Source organism: Barbus barbus (genome assembly GCF_936440315.1).
Source record: "Barbus barbus genome assembly, chromosome: 12".
Taxonomy (NCBI): Eukaryota; Metazoa; Chordata; class Actinopteri; order Cypriniformes; family Cyprinidae; genus Barbus; species Barbus barbus.
The window spans coordinates 10,087,929-10,104,311 of record NC_136740.1 but is presented as its reverse complement, the minus strand read 5'-3'; the positions used below and the strand labels follow the sequence as shown (position 1 = coordinate 10,104,311).

Here is a 16,383-nt window from a genome sequence, read left to right as displayed (position 1 = left end):
TAAGCCTTTTTCCTATCCTTGTTATTTTGTATATTTTTTATTTGTTAAAAAACTGTGTTCACTCTTTGGCAAAATAAGCAAAGTTGTATATATCATTCTAATCAATCTTTGAACTTGGACCAAAACTTGTTTTGCATTCCAAAACATTCTATTTGAGGTGTGTCATAATTGAGACAGAAACACAATCATACCTTGTCCAACAGAAGAGGTTTGACTAGGAGGAGAATATAAACGCAGGAAGGTTTAGTAAGCAAACCAGACTGCTCAAATATCAACCACATCAAGTATAACTGCAGGTAATAACTTTATATTTCTAAAATGACAGTAATGATCTTTTATCATATTAATGTTCTTAGGTATATACGAAAACCCCAATCACCATTCTGTCAATATGTAATGTAGTTAGATGTTAAGAAAACTGCTACCTAGTGATATAAAGTGATGTAAATCAAATTGCATAGTGATAACAAGATTCAGATCCAGTTGGTCAATGGCAGTAGTGAGCCAGTTCTTGTAGTATTTACTGTTTCACAAGCATGATCTATTTTGTTTCATTTAGATTATTGTTGTGTGCTGGAAAGCAGCTTTTTCCAAAATGTTGAATCTTATTCTGCTTCTCTCTGGAGTTTGTGCAGTGGGCATGGCCATGCGTGAGTATCATAAACCACTTTAGTCATTTTAATCATCATTTTATTTTATTTTCTCTTTTTTTTTTTTTTTTTTTTTGCAAACATATTTTTTGATGCATGATTTTGCATGTTTGTGTGGCAACCACAGGGACAAAGGACACTATATGTTATATGTTCTAGTTAGACTACGCCACCCTGGGAATTTCGCCCAGAGAATATTATCCGCGCACAGGTTCCCACTAAAGACAAAAGCCTGGAGACACAGTTATTTATACAAAGTTACAAAAAAGTTTATTATAATTTATAATAAAAACCCACACACAAAAATAAGACAAGCCTCAAGCAGTCAAATACAATGTTCACAGAAAGGAAGCTGCGGCCTTGCAAGAGAATTGCATGTTCCCTTCATACACACTACACACTCACTCTCACAGCACAAAGAAGCCCCAGTGAAATGATCAGTCACGGCACACGTTGTAGACACCACCAAAGATAGGAGGGAAACGATCACTTTCCTAAGCCAAAAAGGCCGCAGCTCCTGAAAGAGAACACACTCCACGCCACACACACACCACACAAAAGAAAATATTTTAAAAAAGGTTATACAAGCTAACAGGTGGATGGCAAAGACTCATCCACCTACAAGCCTTTACATTCAACCTTAATAGGCCCGATCAAATAAAGAAACAATAACAGTAAACAAATTCAGTCGTTTTACCAAAATCAACAAACAAAAATAGTATTTATGGTTCACACATAAATCGACCACTTCAAATGAATCAGCAATATACCAAATAAATCAATTCCCACATATTGTATTTACCAAAAAAGACAATGTAAAACATAAATTATACAAAAGACAAAAGACCCACACTTATGAACCCCATAAATTACTCCTACAAAACAAGATATCAAAACAGAAAAAAGAACAATAATTTGAGATCTTAATATGGGCAAAATATCCACTAAGGAAGTGTGTGTGAGCAGAAAATATAAAGATGTAAGGCATAGCAAGATCAAAACATTGTATCACAGCAGTCTCAAAACGGCCTATGACAAAACAGCGATGACACTGCACGAGCTGCAGTTCTCCTAGAATTCACACCAATGATTAAGACAATCTATATATGCACATAAATTTTAAAAGGAGAATTTAGATGGTGACCTACCGTAGCTGCGAAGCCAGGCACCCAAAAGGACATCCCCTCAATAGATTAATACAGTCGTCATTCACACCAAATCACGAACTAACAAAACAAATGCAGGAGAGTTGCCTTCTAACCAGTTGCTACACTTTAACAAGGTATCGACAATAAATTAAAACCTGTCATACCCGCACCTGAAGTCCACAGACGCCCGCACAACAGTCATCCGAATGAAGCCAAAACCACGTTTAATGAAACAAAATGGGAAATTTCTGTCCGCCCAAAACGGTCACAGTCGCATGCAGCGAGAAGCAAACAGACGAGGGTCCACAAACGGCGCACTAGGAGCGGTCACAGCAGCGTGAAGCATGAAGCAACCAGGCGAGGATTCACAGAAGACGCGCAAGGAGCCTAAATACACGCGCAGATTAATGACGTCACATAACTTTGAATGCGGACAAATGGGCTTTCAGCTCATTATGCCACAATCTACCCCACCTTTTTTGCAACGTCGCCCCGACGATGGACTCAACTCCAGGGTCTAAAGACAGAAACTGAACTAGAAACAGCTGCTGATCGAATAGCAGACATTCGTCTTGGCCTCACCTGACCATTATCTGGCTCAGGGGGGTGTATAACCCCTGGCAAGATAGAGACCAAACTGCCACCCCCCACTTCTACAGGATCAGGATCAGGCTCACTTGGAGCCACTAATGGCATTGCATCAGTAGTAGATGACTCAACCAAAGCATGACCGTCCAAGGCTGACACACCTACTTCCTGATGCTCCCTTGGAACCACATGCCAACAATCCACCTCGTCCCGCTCCTCACACACAGTCTCTAACAAAGTTAAAGACACATCACTAGGACTCAACTCCGGAGTCACCACCTGACTTCGTCCCTTCAACAGGGAACGATGAACACGTTTAACCTGACCAGGCTCTTCCCGTGATGCAATAGAGTAAACAGCACCATTATCCTCTGGTGCTTTCACTACATAATAGGCTACAGGACTCCACAAATCCTGGATTTTATGGCGTCCTCGTCTACCACACTCCTTCAAATACACCAGCTGGCCAACAGCCAATGGGACATCTCGAACATGCTGGTCATGGTTCACCTTTCGATGATCTGCCGCGAGCTTTAACCGTGCACTAGCTCCCTCAAAAGCAGCCTGTAGCCTTGCTTGATGTTCTACAATCCACTCATGCACGTCACCAGGAACGACATCCTGGACCCCTCCAAGCAGGAAATCCACTGGGAGCCGTGGCTCCTGCCCAAACATAAGAAAATATGGGGACTCACCCGTGGCCTGGTGAGGTGTGGTGTTGTAGTAATATACCACTTGTGGGAGACAAGACGCCCAATCCCTCTTCCTTGAGGGGGGAAGGGTGCGCAACAGATTATGCAAAGTGCGATTAAATCGCTCGCATTGGCCATTGCCCGCAGGATGGTAAGGCGTTGTGCGAGACTTCTTGATGTTGTACAATCTACATAACTGCTGCACCAAGATGGACTCAAAGTTACGCCCCTGGTCGGAATGGATTCGACCAGGGACTCCCAGCCTATAAAACCATTCCCCCACTAACACCCTAGCAACTGTCTCGGCACGCTGGTCTCGAGTTGGGACAGCCAATGTATATTTAGTAAACACATCGGTCATCACTAAGACATTCTCTATCCCTGTCTGAGATGCTTCCAAAATAGTGAAATCAATTGCTAGAATCGCATTAGGCCGAGATGCCAACAGATGGCCCATATGACTACGAGCAGCTGGTTGCGTATCTTTAGCAACCTGGCACCGCTCACAATCTCGACACCACTGGGCCACTTCTGCTGCCATACTTGGCCAATAGCAGCGCTGCCTCACCAGTTCGAGAGTGCGCTCTATCCCCTGATGTCCATGTTCCTGATGCAACAGGGTCAACACTTCACTGCACAGAGAAGAAGGGAGAAGGATTTGAAGAATCTCCTCTCCTCCATCAGAACGAAAAATACGGCGGTACACTACACCTTCTCGATCTACCAACCTATTCCACTGGCGGAGTAAAACTCGTGCTGACTTGGAGAGCCCTCTGCGCTCCTCCACATTGGGAAAGGTCTTACCATCCCAAAACTCTAATACCTCAGCAAGGACTCTGTCAGCACGCTGCTGGACCCTAATTTCTTCGGTCGAGTAACTCGGTAGAACGGACATCGCCGCCTGAAGAACGTGGGGACCTACTTCTCCCTGCCTCCCAGAACACAGCATCTCCTCTGGTACACTAGTCCCATGAAGCGCATGATCTACCCCATGACAACCAGATGGACCCTGTCTTGAAAGAGCGTCAGCATTACGATTGCTTCGGCCGGACCTATACTTTATCTCAAAGTCAAATGAGGCAAGCTGTGCGGCCCACCGCTGCTCTGTAGCACCAAGCTTGGCAGAATTCAGATGACTCAGGGGGTTGTTGTCAGTGTAAACTACACATTTCTGTCCCAACAAATATTCCCTAAATTTCTCTGTCATGGCCCACTTGAGCGCTACAAACTCCAGCTTCATGGAGCTATAATTTGACATGTTGCGCTCAGTGGGCCGTAAACTACGACTCGCATAAGCGATGGGTCGCACCCTGCCCCCCTGCTCCTGAGAGAGCACCGCTCCCAGTCCTCTATGGCTGGCATCTACTTCTAGAACAAAAGGTCGAGAGAAATCAGCATAGGCCAGGAGAGGAGATGACGTAAGCCTACCTCTCAAACCATCGAAGCTTTGTTGGCACTGTTCAGACCATGCCATCCCAAAGCGTTCAACCGTATGCTTCCTGGATTTAGACCCGGCAAATTCTGCCACTAACCGATGTAAAGGGGCAGCCAACTGAGCGAAGCCCTCCACAAAGCGACGATAATAACTTGCGAACCCCAAGAATGAACGCAAGTCCTTGACCGTCTCTGGGCGGCGCCACTGGGCCACTGCCTCAACTTTACTGGGGTCGGTGGACACTCCCTCAGACGAGATGACATGTCCTAGATATTTCACCTCCTTCTGGAAAAAGGAACACTTCCCCAACCTAGCCTTTAACCCTTCAATCTCCAATCGATGCAAAACCACCTCTAGACGCATCAAGTGTTGTGCCACTGATGACGAAAACACTACAATGTCATCAAGATATAGTAATAACGACTGGCACTGCTGGTCTCCAAACAAGCGTTGCATTAATCGCTGAAAGGTACTGGGGGCATTGCAGAGCCCAAATGGCATACGATTGTACTCAAATAAGTCAAATGGGGTGCAAAAGGCAGTCTTAGGCCGATCCCCCTCAGCTACCGGGACTTGGTTATATCCATTAGCCAAGTCCATGGTTGAGAACCAGCAGGCCCCTGACAAGGCATCTAAAGATTCCTCTATGCGAGGCAAGGGAAATGCATCTTTTCGGGTTTTGGCATTTAATTGACGGTAATCTACGCACATGCGTAGAGTACCGTCCTTTTTCTTTACCAGGACTATCGGTGAAGCGTAGGGGCTACAGCTCTCTCTAATCACCCGTGCCTCAAGCAATTGATTAATATGTGCTTTAACCACCTCATACTCAGAGGGCGGGATCCGGCGATAACGCTGCCGAACTGGAACGTCGTCCATGAGGGGAATATCATGAGCCAACAAATCAGTACATCCCAAATCCCCCTCATGGGCCGAAAATACCGACTGGCATCTATGAAGCAACGCCCTCACTTGATTTACCTCCTTCTCCGATAATCCTGGCAATCCTAGAGCATTGATCTGTTCCTCCATAGTGAGAGCCACCTGAGGAACCTGAGTCTGGACAGTGGCGGCAACAGATCGAATCTCTGCCACATCTGGGGGCAAACTGACCACGAGCACCTGATCCAAAGTTCCTAAAAGGCTACGGGGATAAAGCATGACATCAGAAATCCCGACGTTAACAATGGGCACATATGCAGTACCCCGGATTACCCGAATTAGCGCAGGAGACGCCAATAATCCCGCAGGTAACCCCTGCTCGAGTGGTTCAAAAAACACAGGAGAATCTGAATAGTGCTCAGAGCATGTAGCAGCGACAAATTTTACTGTGCCACCGGGTATACAGCAAGCCCGGTGGCCACGAACTCTGACCTTACCAGCACGACCCTCTATAGGTTCAGTATTAACGTGACAGCAATACTGAAGTGCCTGAACCATAACACTCGGGGTCTGGGTAACAAAAGGCACTCTAAACCATGCAGGGCCATGTTGACCAAAGAGCTCCTGGTAACATCGGCGCAAGACATTCATCCCCAATACACCGGGAACTTTGTCACCCATGCCACCAGGAGGGTCTCTGACCACCAGAACCCCACACTTAGGCACCAAGCACCCACAAAGCTCAATGTCTAACTCTACATAACCAATATATGGAATCTCAAGCCCATTTGCCGCACGCAGCTGCAACCAATGACACATTTTAAGCTCTTCTTGTTCTCCTGGTGCGATATCTCTACGGAAACAGCTCTCTGTAATAGTGGACACCATTGAACCAGTGTCCACCAAACAGGGAACTGAAACCCCACCAAAGACGGCAACAAGATGTGGACAGGACGAAATTAATAAAGGCATGTTTTCAACGTGATTTAAAACCGAGCCCATTGACACCCCAACCGGACTGTGGCTCTGCAGCCCGGTGGGAACTAGTTTTCCGACTGTTGTACTGGACGGGGCTGTCTTCCCCCATATGTGGGTACTACCGCGGAGGGAGGCCAAGGGCGAGGAGAAACCCGGTCACCATCGCATTCTCTAGCGAAGTGACCAGCACGTTGACACCGTCTACATATTACAGGACCCCTGCGAGGGGAGGGCTTTTGCAAGGATGAACCCTGTAACTGGGCAAGACCTTGAGTAAGCTGGCCCAACTGCTCCTGTTGAAGTTTTAGCATCTCTTTTAACTCATCAAATTCCGACCTGGCCACCAAGCCACCACCCTCTAACCCAGAATGCCCTTGCATTCCATATTGGACACCATACGCTAACGGGAGGGACTGACTCCGAGCTCTCGCACCTCCCAACATCCCTTCCCTTTCCCACCTTATCGCTTCACTACGCACATAAAAAATTACAGGAAGGCTCACGACGGACCAATTGTTTAAGCTCACGGCGCAATGCTGGATCTAAAACGAATTCAACAAACTGGTCACGTAGCAAAACCCCTGCATTTGGCATCGCAGCCGGTGACTGTTGCTTCACCTTCTCCTGGAGGCCCATTAAGGCGAGGGAGAACTCCAACAAGGTCTCCCCCTCCTGTTGCCTACGGGAGAAGAAAGTTTCTTGTAGTGCTACATACGACAAGGAACAACCATACAGGTCACGAAGTGCCACAATAATTTTATCAGGGTCTCCTTTTTCTGAATCAGGACGATGCCTAATCTCCTCTCGAGCTTCCCCCTCCAAATGATCAAAGAGGAAAAAAGCTTTATCGGCCGTGGACAGACAACGGACCCGCATACAGGCCTGTGCTTCCTCCACCCACTCCTTAATACCTACTCCTGATTTACCACTAAACTTTGGGCACCTTCGATCCCTGGGGACAAAAACAAACCTATCAACAGCTTCAGTGCCGACCTCTAAAGGCCTAGATGTCGCCGCATTACTACCCTGCGAATCACTTATGGCACTTACTGAAGGTTGCTGTCCCTGCAGCCTTTCGTTCTCAGTCCTCAATTGGGCCACCAGGTCCCGCAGCTCAACATCCATATCTAACAATTTTAATTGAGAAGAGAATTATGAATTAAATACATAAACAAAAACGTAAGGATGTTAGAGAAAACAGTTTATGACACCGCTGTTTTGTCAAAATACATACAATCACACAAAAACACAAACAAAAATACCCATGTCTCCAAAACCTCATCAAATTAATAAGCAGATCCTGCCGACTGCGCCAAAAATGTGGCAACCACAGGGACAAAGGACACTATATATGTTATATGTTCTAGTTAGACTACGCCACCCTGGGAATTTCGCCCAGAGAATATTATCCGCGCACAGGTTCCCACTAAAGACAAAAGCCTGGAGACACAGTTATTTATACAAAGTTACAAAAAAGTTTATTATAATTTATAATAAAAACCCACACACAAAAATAAGACAAGCCTCAAGCAGTCAAATACAATGTTCACAGAAAGGAAGCTGCGGCCTTGCAAGAGAATTGCATGTTCCCTTCATACACACTACACACTCACTCTCACAGCACAAAGAAGCCCCAGCGAAATGATCAGTCACGGCACACGTTGTAGACACCACCAAAGATAGGAGGGAAACGATCACTTTCCTAAGCCAAAAAGGCCGCAGCTCCTGAAAGAGAACACACTCCACGCCACACACACACCACACAAAAGAAAATATTTTAAAAAAGGTTATACAAGCTAACAGGTGGATGGCAAAGACTCATCCACCTACAAGCCTTTACATTCAACCTTAATAGGCCCGATCAAATAAAGAAACAATAACAGTAAACAAATTCAGTCGTTTTACCAAAATCAACAAACAAAAATAGTATTTATGGTTCACACATAAATCGACCACTTCAAATGAATCAGCAATATACCAAATAAATCAATTCCCACATATTGTATTTACCAAAAAAGACAATGGAAAACATAAATTATACAAAAGACAAAAGACCCACACTTATGAACCCCATAAATTACTCCTACAAAACAAGATATCAAAACAGAAAAAAGAACAATAATTTGAGATCTTAATATGGGCAAAATATCCACTAAGGAAGTGTGTGTGAGCAGAAAATATAAAGATGTAAGGCATAGCAAGATCAAAACATTGTATCACAGCAGTCTCAAAACGGCCTATGACAAAACAGCGATGACACTGCACGAGCTGCAGTTCTCCTAGAATTCACACCAATGATTAAGACAATCTATATATGCACATAAATTTTAAAAGGAGAATTTAGATGGTGACCTACCGTAGCTGCGAAGCCAGGCACCCAAAAGGACATCCCCTCAATAGATTAATACAGTCGTCATTCACACCAAATCACGAACTAACAAAACAAATGCATGAGAGTTGCCTTCTAACCAGTTGCTACACTTTAACAAGGTATCGACAATAAATTAAAACCTGTCATACCCGCACCTGAAGTCCACAGACGCCCGCACAACAGTCATCCGAATGAAGCCAAAACCACGTTTAATGAAACAAAATGGGAAATTTCTGTCCGCCCAAAACGGTCACAGTCGCATGCAGCGAGAAGCAAACAGACGAGGGTCCACAAACGGCGCACTAGGAGCGGTCACAGCAGCGTGAAGCATGAAGCAACCAGGCGAGGATTCACAGAAGACGCGCAAGGAGCCTAAATACACGCGCAGATTAATGACGTCACATAACTTTGAATGCGGACAAATGGGCTTTCAGCTCATTATGCCACATTTGCAAAAAAAAAATAGTAATTATAATAATAGCAATAATTTATATTAATAACAATTTAATAATAATAATAATAATATAGACAGACAGACTTTTAGTTGTTATTTCCTCTTTCAGCTTTACCTGATTTCTACTCTTACTCACTGGCTGCTGGGGATGGCACTGGGATAGAATATTCCACTGCACATGCGGGTCGCATCACTGGTATCAGAATCTGGGAATACAGTAATGCATACATTGGTGGGTAAGTGAACCAATGCACCACTGATCACCTATCAAGACGAAAAGAGTGCCAAAGTAATTAAGATGTGTTTTATTTTGACTTAATTATGTCATTTGCATTGTGTGTATCTATTTGAACACTAACGACACATATCTGTTTAGAATCCAGCTGAGTTATGATGGTAACTGGACAACACTGGTTTGTGCAAACTATGGCACTCCGCTGGAGATGACACTCCTTGACAATGAATCCATCGTTCAGGTGTCTGGAAAGTATGACTATGGCTACATATATGAGCTTATGTTTGTCACTAGTCAAGGCCGATCTTTTAAAGTTGGACAGCCTTCTGGAACCTCATTTAACTTCTACCCGACCCATGATGGAAGTGAGCTACGTTTTCTCAGTGGTCGACACAATGGATACGGAATCACCTCCATTGGGGCTCACTGGGCTGTCTACCACACCCGTGACAACAGTGTAACACCTTAAGATCATATTAGTTCAGTTCAGTGCCCTTTACATTATTTCTGCAAGCATTACATAAACTTAATCTACAGAAACGTTTTTTTTAAATCTGTGTTTATCTAGTTATCTAGTTTTATCTGTTCTCATTTTTATAGACAAGATTCTCATGATTGTTACTTGAATAAAGTTGATTTTGTTTTGTTCATTTTAGCCTATCTGTGTTATGTGGGTCTTCTAAAACACACTCATTTTCAGCTGCATAACCATTGTATCTTTTCTTTTTGTTATATGAAGATCACATTAAAAACATGGAAACAGTTCACCTTGCCTTTATTGTTTATTTCTCTTACTCTTTAAATTCCTTATATGCATAGATTTTATTATTTTATCTTTTTCATATTTTTAATCTTAAAAATCCAATATACAGCTCTGGAAAAATTTAAATACCACTGCAAAGTTATCAGTTTCTCTGGTGTTCCTATTTATGCGTTTGAGTAAAATGAACATTTTGGTTTTATTCTGTAAACTGACAACATTTCTCCCAAATTCCAAGTGTCATTTAGACCATTTATTTGCAGACAATGATAACTGATCAAAATAGCAAAAACTATGCAGTGCTTTTAGACATCAAATAATGCAAAGGAAACATTTTAAACAACACAATATAGAGGTTTCAACTTAAGAAGAGTTCAGAAATCAATATTTGAGAAACACAAAGTTTTAACTTAAGAAGGGTTCAGAATCAATATTTGGAGTAACCCTGATTTTCAATCACAGCTTTCATGCTTCTTGGCATGTTCTCCAAAAGTCTATGGTTGTTGAGTGACATTTGAATGAGTTGGCGGTCATCCCAGTCAGTGGAGAGTAATTTTCACGCTCTGCTTTGTTGTCCCCAGTGTCTGCAGCTTGACCTTGTTCTTATGAACCGCCGTCTTCCAAATTTTAAGAATATAAACAACTTGATGCTCACTGTATCCCTGCCAGTAAAGCCAGAATTGAACCCTTCTTTTCCTCATTGAAAACATTTTTCAACTTTTTTGGCATGGTCAGTAGTTACAGTATTATTTGAGTTTTTGCCATCCAGCAAAGTTTTTGCCATCCAGCTGGTCCTACTGCAAGAGGACAGTGATGACAACAGCAGTGGTTTTTATACTTTTCCTTGATAAAAAGATTACTGCTTTCAGAAAATTTGGAGTAGTCTCTAATTTTTTTTTTCTAGAGTTGTAAAATAGTAATTTTTACATGTAATTATTACATTCAAATAGTAATTTTTACATTTAATACATTTACATAGTAATTATTATGATTATGTAAACATTATGATGATGTAAACAACAAGTAACATGAATAATAAAAAAAAATTAAAAAAAACCTTTTTGTTGTTGTTTGTTTTAAAATGTTTTAAAATACTTATTGTGTAAGTGGCTCAAATTACGACTGTCACAAAGCTGTGCTGTCATTTCCATTAACAACCAACTTGTTTAGTGCACAGGAAACAGAACTTAAAATATTTGAAACATGTGATCAGTGAAGAAAACAAAGAAAAATCATTGTGTTAGAAGTTGATGCTAACTGAGTGAAGGTGAAATAAAGAACTTGTATTGTCCATTAACTGACTGGGATATTTTACAGAGAAGCCACACAATTGTTATGTAAATAAATAGTAGAAAACCTTGTATCATGATTTTTTTTCTTAACTGATGTGAATTATTTGAAATCATTTTATTTAAATTGGGATTGACAAAAGCTCGTTGTTGTAAAAGGCAATGGAAATATGATGTATATTACAAAGGACAGGTAATTAGAATAATATAATTTGACATAGTGCTTCCAATTCTTATTTTCTGTAAACAGTAGAATAAAATTGGGCACAGAATTCAGATATTTTGTTCTGATAGTTCATCTATAGTTCATAAAATTAACCTTTAAATCCGAAAGTTGGATATTTTGATGCCGGTCATGCCATAGTTGTGAGCTCTAAAACATTCCATCTGAGGAGTGTAAGAAAACAGAAGACACAAAGACATATTGTTCAACCAATAGCAAAATCCAATGAGCAGAAAAGTGTACGAGCAGGTTTAGTCAACACACTTGTCTCTTGAACTATCAACCACATACCTGTCTTCAGGTAATTGAAAAGATCTTTATTCATATATATCATATCTGTTTGTTGTTGTTGTTTTTGTAAATGCTTTGTTATGTTTACCCTTGTTATAGATGATCATTTGTGTATATGCAGTGTAATCATTTAGCAGAATGTTAAATTCTACCTAATTTATTATAATTAATTGCAGTTTAGTCATTTTCATCATATAACTCATTGAAAGTGATTTATTATTTGTGACTAATTTGAATGTTACATGACTATCTGACAATATATCAGATACATCATGAAATGCACAAATCCAGAAACACTCTAATTCGATATTACAATCAAATACTTAGATTCCTGGAGTGTGCAGGACAGCAATTTATTCCAAAATGTTGCAGTTTTTCCTGATTCTCTCTGCAGTTTATGCCCTGGGCATGGCAGCGCGTGAGTATTACCACAAGTCTGTGATACGATTGTTCAGCTCAAATAAGTAAGCAAATAAGTAAATAACTAAATATATAACAATTAAATTAATAGATAAAAATAGCAACTGAGGCATAATTACAATAGTCAATCAGAAGTCAAGGTCCAAGATAAACAAGAAACAATGTGAACAAAAGACAAATTACTTTTTAAGTTTAGGTATAACTTCAGCTCTGCCATTCATTTTCTTGAATAATCCTTTAAGTCACTATTGAAATACATGCGAGACAGTTTTAAAAGCTATTATTCCCTCTTTCAGCTTTACCTGATCTTTTCTCTTACTCACTTGCTGTTGGGGATGGCAGTGGGCCTGAATTTTCCACTGCCAGTGTGGGTCGTATCACTGGGATCAGAGTCTGGGAATACAATAACTACTGGGCCGGCTATATCTCTGGGTAAGTATCCTCAAGCACTTTAAATATTAGATTATGGCTTTGAAAAATCACATTATAAAAGTATATTTAAATACCTTTTCAAGTTGATATCAGAAGTTGGAGTGACAAAGAATGTATTGTCACAAATTAATGCTAAAAATTAATTCTCTCAGGGAGGTATTTGTGATTTAATTTATATAATATAATTTAAATTTGAACATTATTTACATATTTGTTTAGGTTCCAGCTGAGGTACGAGAGTAACTGGACAGCAGCGGTTGGTGTAAATAGTGGCAATCCGATGGAAATGACACTCTATGACAAAGAAGCAATTATTCAGATCTCTGGAAAGTATAACTCTGGTTACATCTATGAGCTTGTGTTTATCACTAATCAGGGGCGCTTTTTTAAAGTGGGACAGTCTAGTGGGGCCTCATTTAACTTCTATCCAACCCAGAAAGGAAATGAGCTGCGTTTTCTCAGTGGACGACAGAATGGAAGTGGCATCACCTCTATTGGGGCTCATTGGGCCGCAATACGTATTGGAAAACCCTAAAATAATTTTTTAACTTATAATATTTAATTTAATGTGAATTTACTACTATACAGAGAAAAAATAATCTTGTACTTGAATATCTTTGATAATTTGATTAATTGTAATTATAATTTGATGTTATTTTTCTCATTCAGTAAACTGATCATATACAATGTGTATAAAAATGTGTGAATAAACAATATGTAAGATGTACATCCATTAAATATAGATGATACATGGAAAAATGATAAACAAAGATAATAATAAGAGGATAAATAATCAGAAATCAAAAGTTGAAATCAGAATCAGAAGTTGAACATGTTGACAGAGCAAAAACTAGTTTAGCCTGTTATAAGAAATGTCTGCTATGAGGAAATTGGTTTATCATTTCCCTGCTATGAGGAAATTGGTTTATACATTTTAGAGAATGTCCTCTTCACATCAAATATTTTGCATCACTGGTGCCATTGACCTTACATCATATCAGTGCATTGGAAATATACAGAATAATATATTTTGTTAATGTATTAAAATATATTGAATAATACATAAGGAATTTAATAAAACGGTCAGTTCCCAGCAGCCTACTTCATACTGATTGGTCAATAACTGATTTTCTATCTATCTATCTATCTATCTATCTATCTATCTATCTATCTATCTATCTATCTATCTATCTATCTATCTATCTATCTATCTATCTATCTATCTATCTACACCCTAGCAACCACTGTATTGGAGAATCTGCATTTATGAATGAAGTAATTGGCCAAAATCATAATTTTATTTACCAAAGGTTCAACAACACAAAAGGACAAATATTTTAAAGTTTTAAAATCAAAGACAGGTATTACATACTTTAAACTTAACCAAGCATAGAGGTCATCCCAGAATGTTTTTTTGAGAATTTGCATAAATAAAAGAAATGTTCCAATGACTCAATGTCTGCCTCACAAAAGGTGCACTTATCACAATCCAAATTAAATCTGTGTCTGAGGAACTCATTACAGGGACAAATATTGTTAATAATTTTAAACTGAACTTCTTTTACCTACAAGGGGTCTCTTTTTTTACTTTTGAAGGGAACGCCTGTGTATTTACTAATGTTCTTAGAATTTTATGTTTACAACTCTCCTCTGTAAAATAATAATTATTAATACCAGAGATGATTAGATTACCTACTCTTGGTATCACAGGTAAATGACACAAATCAATGATTAAATGAATCAAACCAGCAGGAACAGCTTTCAGCAAAGACACATAATTCCTGAGTAAAAATAATATTGTATTTTTCACAAAAATCATCATATCTAAGGAAATTTCCATCCCCTGCCATAATGTGTAAAATGGACCGGACACCATATCTGAATTATAGTAAAATTATAGTCTTGAATTCTAAAAGAGAGTTGAACTAGCCAGTGTAGCAAATTGTATCCTAATGAAAATGTAACAATTCAGAAAGGTTTTTGTGTGTGTGAGATATAGGGAATAAAAAATATGGTAACACTTAGTTAGACATTCTAGTAAATAGAAGTAACTTTGTAACTACATGTCAAATGCCAGTCATTAGAGTGTTAGTAGACTGTCTTAATATCTGCTAACACTGCTTAATTTTGATGATCACCAAGCACACTTCTACTGACTCTTAGTAAATATGGAAGTACGTGTCAATTTATTCTACTAACCCAAAACCGATCCCTAATCCAGTCTGTAAAGTCCACCCACTTGGCCCAACAAAGGTATCCAATGGTGGCTGAAGTATTCGGTCTTTTCAGTGTGCAAAGTATGATGATCAGATTGGAGAGTTTGTGACCATGAGGTCCATGTAAAACGGCCGATGTGAGACACTCTGAGCGACATAGATTCCTAATGAACAAGTAAAATATAAAGTAAAGAGTTAACCAGAGGTTATGGCTAGTACTATGAAGTATATGCCTGAACCATGCTTACTACACCAGTAGTATTTTTGTTAGCCCCCCATAGTTAATTCAACTGCATAACAACTTAACAAAAAAGTCAAGCAGTTAGTCAGAAATCTAGAATCTCCCATTATGTTCCCCAAGCTCAATCTAACTATACACCTTAATTTATTCTACCTGAGAAAATAATTTTAGTGTAAGTCAGAATAAAATCAAATTTAACTATTTATTATCAGTCAGGTAAATATGTATTATGCACATTAAATTGTCAATTCCGAGATATCAAATCAAATCAATAAAAGACATCCAATTCTCAAAGATAAATCTAGGAGTAAAAGATGCATACAGTACATGACTTTAGAAAAATACATAGTATGGAGTTAGTAAATACTTGTCCAAAATTTTCATGATAGTATATTTATACAGTAGAAATCAATGGAAAGTCCATGTGTGTTTGTGTATTTCAAGGCTCTGGGAGTCTGATTGGAGAACACTGGTTGGGACATGGACTTCTCTCAGTACAAGTTTCACCTTAGTAGTAGAAATAAAACTACAGGTAGAGAGTTAAGTAGATTTACTCAAATTTAAACTCATGACAAACTCTAATGCATGCTAGAGAGCTGTCACTGTTTTTGTAGATTTTGTAAATGTATACTCTATTTTGTATATATTTTCTGTGCTACAAAATCAAGCTCAGTCACACTCTGTCAGACATAGACATGAGAACAAACATTTGTACATTCAGGTTGGCTTTAGTGCTGTCTTTAGTCATCAAAATATTTTTGTCTCATGACAGCCAGTGGTTCCAAGAAGGCATACGCATTAATGAACATAAAAGACATTCTTTAAGAGTGCAAACGCCTTTTTTTTACGGGAAGCTATGGGGCAGAATTCCCAGAACTGCACCTGCTGTTTCAGTAATGCAGATTGTTTTTTAGACTGATAGTATCAGAGCATGCTGTAGATGCATTTTTAAAAGTTGTGGCCTGTGTGCAAAAGATGTGCTATCACAATTTGTCTGTGTTACATGTCGGTTTTCCTTTCAGTTCTGTTTTGACCTTATTTGGTAGTTCCTGTTCTTATTTAGTTAATTAGTAATCAT

At 39.8% G+C, this 16,383-nt stretch overlaps 2 protein-coding genes across 3 annotated transcripts; both read left to right on the top strand.

The window, feature by feature from the left end:
• Positions 1-179: 179 nt before the first annotated feature.
• LOC306877897 (zymogen granule membrane protein 16-like) lies at positions 180-11,224 on the top strand. 2 transcript variants are annotated; one of them, XM_079429923.1, is made up of 4 exons: positions 180-296; positions 560-650; positions 9,308-9,434; positions 9,575-11,224. In XM_079429923.1, exons 2-4 carry the CDS (start codon positions 596-598, stop codon positions 9,900-9,902), a joined length of 510 nt encoding a protein of 169 aa, XP_079286049.1. In that variant the 5' UTR covers positions 180-296; positions 560-595; the 3' UTR covers positions 9,903-11,224. The 2 variants fall into 2 exon arrangements, with proteins under 2 accessions (XP_079286049.1, XP_079286050.1); XM_079429924.1 differs by having other exon boundaries at positions 293-356; positions 9,575-10,204.
• A 740-nt stretch (positions 11,225-11,964) lies between these two features.
• Positions 11,965-14,298, top strand: LOC306877970 (zymogen granule membrane protein 16-like). Its single transcript, XM_079430035.1, has 4 exons — positions 11,965-12,006; positions 12,324-12,414; positions 12,713-12,848; positions 13,068-14,298. Exons 2-4 carry the CDS (start codon positions 12,360-12,362, stop codon positions 13,381-13,383), a joined length of 507 nt encoding a protein of 168 aa, XP_079286161.1. The 5' UTR covers positions 11,965-12,006; positions 12,324-12,359; the 3' UTR covers positions 13,384-14,298.
• Positions 14,299-16,383: the final 2,085 nt, after the last annotated feature.